Raw genomic sequence first — 7705 nt, forward strand, 5'->3', positions numbered from 1 at the left:
AAAGAACTATATACAATAGAAAACAAAAAAAATACACAAATAAAAATGAAATGCAAGGTAGCAGAAGAAGAATAAATCTTATGTCTGCCCTTTTTATCCCCAGAATATATTCAAAGAAAACACAGTTTACAAAACAATACTAAATAACCCTTAATAAAAAAAGTCTAATAGTAGATGCTATTACGGTAATTAAAAGGCCATACAAAATGTTTTCATCGGTATATGCATATTTTACTGCAAAAACATACWTCTATCACAGAAGTCTTTGTTTTCAATATTTAACATGTTTATTTAACATTACTGATAAATCATCTTTAAAGCAARGGTACACTTGAAATTGCTCTACCAAAATAAATAAGTAAATAAAAGAGGTATTTTTAAATAAATTGATGAAATGATTTGTAAGTTTCTATATCAGCAGTTACTTTGGGCTGATGCGTTTCCTAAATGCAAAGAAAGAAGACACATATTGGTTGGTCTCATCTCATTTATCCTCTAGAAACAATAACATCTCTCRCCAGGTGCCATACTTCTGTCTACCTCAGTTCTTGTTCTGTTAGCACCAGTGTTCAAGTTTGTGTAGTTGTAGTTGTCCTCTTGCCTGTTTTCACATAGATCTATGTAGTAAAGTCAGACATTTTATTTRTACCATTTGCACATGTCCAAGAAAAGAAAACCACTTTTATGTAATCCCTAACATTAGTTCCCAATTTTATATCTTCTAACTCTTCTAAAATCCTCTTGTGTTGGTGACTTCATGGAGTTCACGTCTTGCACCCATACATCAAGGTTTGTTAATTTACCGTTGTTAGTTATTAGGTTTATGTCTAGATGCAATGGGGAAATTGAGCCATAATTTTTGCAGACGTGTGTCAACAGCAACATTCATCTCATATTTAACGGGTGTTGGTTTCATCCTCAAAGCCTGAACCCTAATCAATTTTACGTCCTCGTAACGAAAGTTCCTGCTGAGATAAATGTTCAGAAAATACTTTAGGGCTGTAGACATGGAGACATCCGTTGATCCCGATAAACATTACAGTCTGATCCTGGCAGCAGTCAGTCAGTTCTTCATCAGCTGTGACAGGTGAGCTGCTCAGCAGGAAGTGTTGGTTTTATTCAGAGACCGTCAGCTCTCAGAGGAAAGACCTGAGGCTGCTGCAGCTCTGCTGAGAGATGACATTTTCTGCTGATATTGCTCTGCTCTCTGCATTTAGTTTGCCTTGCCATGCCTAATTTTGTTTTGAGAGCAAACTCAGCCTTTTTTCTGAGCCAATAAAATTCTTTAAAGTCATCAACATAAGAGGCGAGCTTTGCGCAGAATTCCTCGTTGAGTCTTTCATCATCACTTGCAGGTTTTGATCTTTATAGGGTACAAAATTGGATCATGGCCATATTTGTATGTTTGTATTTTACTGATCAGTGATGTGTTTTATTCTCTTCTTTTAAACAGTTCTGCATATGATAACAAGACAAATTGTCAAGTTGCTGTGAAGAAGCTCTCTCGGCCATTTCAGTCCATCATGCATGCCAAAAGGACGCATCGAGAGCTGCGTTTGCTTAAACACATGAAGCATGAAAATGTGAGTGAATTTCTTTCTTTCACCCTGGAGATAAACTAGTTTAAAATAAAAAAAATATTCATTCCTAATGTTTGCTTTATAAAAATCTGCATCTCAGTGTAATTTATTTGACTGTGGTTTCCGTGTTTCTGCAGGTCATTGGCCTCCTAGATGTTTTCAGCCCTGCTGCTTCTCTGAAGGAATTCAAAGACCTGTGAGTTGAGTTTGCTTTAAAATAATTAACTTCGTTCCTGTTTGTCTCATTACAGCTGTAGTGCAACATAACTGAATAATAGCAGTAATGTTAAAGTACTATTTAGTTTTTACAGCAGCAGATGGTCCAAATTGTGCTGGAAAACACCTGGAGCCAGTCCAGCAGGTTAAATACACTGGTGCTTTTTTTAAATTGCCTGCTCTGTTATTCATTCACCAGCCACTACCAGAGTTGTTTTATCATCAGCTTCCTTCCTTATGTTTCCTCAATTCTGACTTTGTGAAACATCTCATTTCTACAGTTGATAGTTTTGGAACAGTCCTCAGTTCTTGGGTGTAATATTCGTCWCTGTGGAATGTCAGACTTTCACTTCTGTGCATCATTCTGGGTCATAAAGTCCAGAACCCACTTCGTTCTGCAGGACTTCAAAGATTTTTTCTGGTATCTAACAGTGCATGCAATAAAGGTGAAAGGAACCCCACATACAGAATACCTGAAGCTAATATGTTGATTGTTTTTCTTGAGGCAGTGGTTGCAGCGTACTATAAAATACACTAAGAAAATCAAAATTATGATCAAGTTTTTGTCTCAGATAGACCAAGATTATTTTTTTAAGCCAAATGCGAAAAAGATTCAGAATATTCAGATCTGATTCAGCTAAATCTGAATGAATTTGTAATCCAAATGAGAGGAGTGGTTTATGCTGATTATGGTGTGCAATGTGCATGTAAACACTTATTTTGATCATTTTATTCTGGTTGTGGAAGACTGACCTGACTTTGGTTATTTTGTATCTTATGTCAGCCTGATGAATTTCCTCCTGGCTATATGCAAAACTGTCAGAGAAGTAAAGTTGGTCAGTTAGCAATAAAACATTTTTATTAGAAACTTTGAAAGAGCTCCAAATTATCAAATGCTTTGATGGTCGAAAGTGTTGGAACATGGAGTGCAGAGATGTCTCCACTGTTATTAAAACCTGATGCAGGTCCATTCTGGGCGCTCAGAAGACACAGAATGTTTATGTTCATCACAGAAGTAGAAATTCTTCTTCTTTTTTTTGTTAGGGAAAGTTTACAACTCTGCACATGCCAGTAAAAGCCTGGTGCATGTAAACACGCATCATGATCAGATTAATTAATTTGTGCCAATATGAACGATTCATTTGGATTATTTAATCCAAAAACATTTCCATCTAATCAAAGAATTTTGCATAGGTAAACATAGCTAATGACAGCTGGTGGTCCTGTCCAGAACACTGAGCTGAGGTTTTCTCCTGTCATCTTCAATCACATCATGAAATATATCCTTGTTTTAAAAGTCAAGCAAAYAAAGAGCATAAAGTAAACTCTTACTGAATTCTTGAACACTGTGTTGTATTTTACTTCTAATTTTAGCAGAAGGTTTTGACAAGAAAGACACATTTTAAATATTAAAGCACTAAAGTTTGCCTTACACCACTTTGATTTGCTGTCTGTTTATGTTTTAAGTGTTTTTTTGTGTGCAGCTGTGTAGTCTTTGTCTTTACAGTGAGGAGTTGTTGGCTTGTTCCACCTCCCACCAAGATTAGATTGACATGCAGGGCTGAAAGTAAATACAAGGTCACACATGGGGTCCCAACTCTTATCAAAAGAGAGAGAGAGTTAAGACTGAATAAATGAGTTGGAGGGATTTGTTGTGCTATATTAAAAAAAAATCCTGAGTTCCTTTCCTCCTCCGTGTTCCTGCCATGTGCTTGTTTCTACAGGAGAGAGGAGAACAGAGGTCACTATTTATATGCCGTTTTTTTTCCAAGGTGGGTCAAGTTTTGAGTATCTGTGTGCTGCTGACAACAAGCTGAAGCATGGAAAAGTCCTATTTTAAGCCTTCGTTCTCTGCACTCTGTGAGAGTGGAAGAGTATTCATGAAATGGGTATTTGTTGAGCAACAGATCTACAAAGCAGCACATGGCTCTGTGAGTTTTGGCTCCGATATTGCCTCTCCGCCATCCTGCTCCTGCTGCCTCCTGGAACTGCTGTTTGGGCATTTTAAAGAGCTCTGGGATTAGATTTGATTTATCCACTGATGCAGTACCATTAAGCTCATTTATCCGTTGTGTTTGTTAAATGACATTCCATTTGTGAAGGGCCTGACCTTTTTAACGCCTCCAGAGAAAAGCGAGAATAAAAAGAAATAGCCGCAAAACCGGTTTAAGCCCTCAGCCGTATGGGAAATAAGCTGTAGGCTGCAAACATCCTTGGCAAAATTMATTTTAAAGAGCAAATATGTTTGTTTTAAACCCACTTGGCTTCTTATGAAATGGGGGGAAAATAAATTTCTTGTGATTTCTGCTTGTTTTRTGATTGACAGGTATTTTGTGACTCACCTAATGGGAGCAGATCTCAACAATGTTGTGAAATGTCAGAAACTCACAGATGACCAAGTGCAGTTCCTCATATACCAAATCCTCAGAGGGTTAAAGGTAAGGKTATTTTGTGAGGATATTATAACAAATTAACTTATATGTTTTTGTGCACAGTTGCATGCAAAGCTTAATTAAAACATAATTACAAGAATACCAGATTCTCTTCTGTCTGTTTTGCTGGCAGCCTTGCAGCTCAAAAATAACAATAAATCACTTGGCAARGTTCACTATGCCTAATCACAACATAAAGATAGTTTTCTTTATACTTTTAAAAATGACAAGTGTCAGTGTCCCAAGTCGTAACAAAGATGTGAAAAAGTCAAACAGCCTAAAGWAAGTTAAGACTTTAATCAGACTTATGTTAAAAGGCAAAACTTTAGTGGAAATAAACACAGTGTTTAAGGGGCAAAGTTGTTTTTTTTACTTTTTTATTTTATAATATATTTTTAAATTAAATTATTTTTAAATTCATAGGTGCAATTATCACGATCATTTCCTTTTTTATCTTCTACCCCTTTTCCCCTCTCAAGTTTTTGTTCTCCCTACATTTCTTTTCTAAGCAAATTAGGGGCACTGTCCTCCATAGTGCATCATAGGAGGACTGCAGWATGTGGGGGCAACGCAATAAATTTAATACAATTTTAAAAAATAGAATTTGCCATATAAACATTGTTTATTGAGCCATTTAAACATTTCATATTCATTTTTAACATAATAAGACATGCATCTTAAGTGTGGCAGCCCAATGATTGGCTATCTTCTGTGTTTGCAGCAGGACCAACCAGTCTGAGAGTTTAGTTTCACTTCTGTGTTTTATGTTCAAATTCCAACATGAGTTCTATTCAGGTGTTTACTGCTTGAATTTTTGTTGTGTGAGGTTTCAGTAGATACTTACTGAAGCTTTTCTCTTCCTCCTCAGTGAAACAATAGGATGGCAGTCTTGTGCATGTCAATAAGTTCAGAGGTTTTTCTAGTAAACAAGTTCTTTGAGCACTGTGTGAAGGCTCTTACAAGGAGAATAAATTGTTCCCTTTGTTCGTCCCTTTAATGGAGAAATTTTGTTAGCTGCAACACCAAAATAGACCAAATACAAATGAAATGCAATAAAAAACCTGTGCAAAACTGTTTTAAAAGGGTTCCATTGTTTGCTAATAATGCAGCCTGTTTCCAATCAAATTTCTTTGTCCAGTTTTGTAAAACTTAAGAATTTTCTGTTGCTAAATACAATTGTAGACACTTGGTTGTTAGTTTTAAACTAGAGCCTTTGTTGTCAGGAGAGTGGACCAACATAAAGCTAGTATCAGATTTGTTACTGTTCTTGTAAAAAAAATAGTGTTCTAATATTCAAGCAAGAAGAATTTTTGGCTTGAAGGACTTTTTATTGTTGTTGTTTATCCAAACTGATGGTAAATYCTCTGTTTTTCTACAGTACATCCACTCAGCAGAAATCATTCACAGAGTAAGTGTTGGAATATTATTTGACAAATATAATTACGTCTTTGATTTTTGTACAAGGGAAACAAATGTGTCATCATGATTAAGATTTTTGTTTGATTAAGTCAGGCTTGTGCAAATGTTGACAAGAGAAGGAGCATGGAACGACTTCTACTTAGTTCCACCTATAAGATTTTAGGAATAAGGTGGAAGATATAACTACTGTGTTTCTCACACGCTGCTTTCTTCTTGGCAGGATTTGAAACCAAGTAACCTGGCAGTGAATGAAGACTGTGAGCTGAGGGTCAGTGATCTGTCATAGTTTGGAGCCCAGTTTTAATCTCAAATCGTGGTTTTAAATGTTTTAGTAGCAGTGCTGCTTTTTAAAAACTAAAATCTCACTCAGATTTTGGACTTTGGCTTGGCGCGACTCACCGATGAGGAGATGACGGGTTATGTGGCCACTCGTTGGTACCGTGCCCCAGAAATCATGTTGAACTGGATGCATTACAACATGACGGGTATGTGACATGAAATCCTTGGTTATTAAAAGAAAACTTTCAAAATCTTCACGTTTTGGTCTTGCTTCTTTGTTTCAGTGGATATCTGGTCGGTGGGGTGTATCATGGCAGAGTTTCTAACTGGAAGACCTCTGTTTCCTGGCACAGACCGTATCCTTTTTTTTATGGTCTCAAAAGCTTGATAGGTTCTGTTGCACAAATTGGTCATCAAATGAAACAAATTTTTATGGGATGTTTCTTCCAGCACAAAGGCACATATCTTGCCTGAGGTAGGATATGTTTTTTTTTTTTTTTTCCAGGTTGACTCATAACCTTTACAGTAATATTTCCACTTCTGTCTTTTCAGTGAGCGTCACTGGTTCAGGTTCATGTTCTCTTTTCACTTCTGTCAGTTTTTTATGAGGCTGTGCCCCTCGATGTCTGAACTTAGCTGATTTTTTCCCCTCCTGGCAGTGTTTTCAGATTAATGTCTGAACTTGTTTCCCACCTTTTCTTGGAAAAGTCACTAAAATCTTTGATTTTTTTTTCTCTGCAGGCTGCATTTCAAATCCTTGGTCCTCCCTGTGTTATGTCTAAACTTAATGTAACTGAATGTCAAACATACTTGTTTATTTTTTAGGTGATTCAGGTTTAACASTGAGGTCAGTTTAAATTTTCTCTCATTCAACATCTGGTCTTCCTTTACCGGCTGCTGGTAGACATTGATCAGTTGAAGCAAATCTTGACGCTCGTCGGAACTCCGGGGCCAGATCTTTTGATGAAAATTTCTTCAGAGTCTGTGAGTTCGCAAATCCACGCAAGGTTTTTCCCTTCTGCTCCAATCCTGCCACTTTGCTGTGCTTCAACTCAGCGGGGTCTGTGTTCTGACTGACGGCATGTTTTCCCACCTTTTGGGCTTGTGTGTTTAAAGGGATCCATGATTAGTTGTAACATTAGACTTTATTTATAAACATATATTTTAACTGTAAAATAAAGACTGTAAAAATACTGTAGGATGCTCAGTTTTTATCAATTTTAAACGAAGTTCAAAAATATATTACACGGACGGGCCATTTTATTTACATGCAAAGCATTCTGGGTAAATGATGATGTGGATAGGTCCTCGGTGCGATGCTGCTAGCGAGCTATTTCCACCCTGAAGGTTAATCTTGGACAATATCTGACGATCGACTCTTTTAAATGAAACCAGAGAGCGATGACAGAGAGGAGAAGGTAGAAATGACTCAGCTTGTAACTGAAAATATGGATGGAGGACAACAGAGCTGCTTCATGGAAGAAGAACCTCAGCTTAGCCTGTTAGCTTTAGCGTTAGCCCCGATGTATTAGCTCAGCGCTTCACATTCTCCTCTCGTCACTGAGGTCCTCCATCCACATGACAGAGAGGGGAACACAAAAATGACTCAGCTTGCAACTGAAAATATGGATGGAAGACCTCTGTTTAGCTTGTTTGTCGCGCTAGCACCGAGCTAATACATATAAGGCAATATAGCGTCGGCTCTAGCGCAAAGGCTAACAGGCTAAGCTGAGGTTCTTCTTCCATGAAGCAGCTCTGTTGTCCTCCATCCATATTTTC

General features: G+C 37.2%; 1 protein-coding gene across 2 annotated transcripts in view; it reads left to right on the forward strand.

The window, feature by feature from the left end:
* Positions 1–7705, forward strand: part of mapk14a (mitogen-activated protein kinase 14a) — a 14889-nt gene that overhangs the window by 4347 nt on the left and 2837 nt on the right. Inside the window, exons 2-9 of one of the 2 annotated variants that reach the window (XM_014019782.1) lie at positions 1454–1583; positions 1718–1776; positions 4123–4234; positions 5607–5636; positions 5868–5915; positions 6018–6132; positions 6211–6282; positions 6831–6910. In XM_014019782.1, coding sequence (XP_013875236.1) covers positions 1454–1583; positions 1718–1776; positions 4123–4234; positions 5607–5636; positions 5868–5915; positions 6018–6132; positions 6211–6282; positions 6831–6910 — 646 coding nt within the window. The remainder of the gene's footprint in view (positions 1–1453; positions 1584–1717; positions 1777–4122; positions 4235–5606; positions 5637–5867; positions 5916–6017; positions 6133–6210; positions 6283–6830; positions 6911–7705) is intronic. The other variant, XM_014019791.1, reaches the window with a different exon arrangement.

Source organism: Austrofundulus limnaeus, unplaced genomic scaffold, assembly GCF_001266775.1.
Source record: "Austrofundulus limnaeus strain Quisiro unplaced genomic scaffold, Austrofundulus_limnaeus-1.0 Scaffold3, whole genome shotgun sequence".
Lineage (NCBI taxonomy): Eukaryota > Metazoa > Chordata > Actinopteri > Cyprinodontiformes > Rivulidae > Austrofundulus > Austrofundulus limnaeus.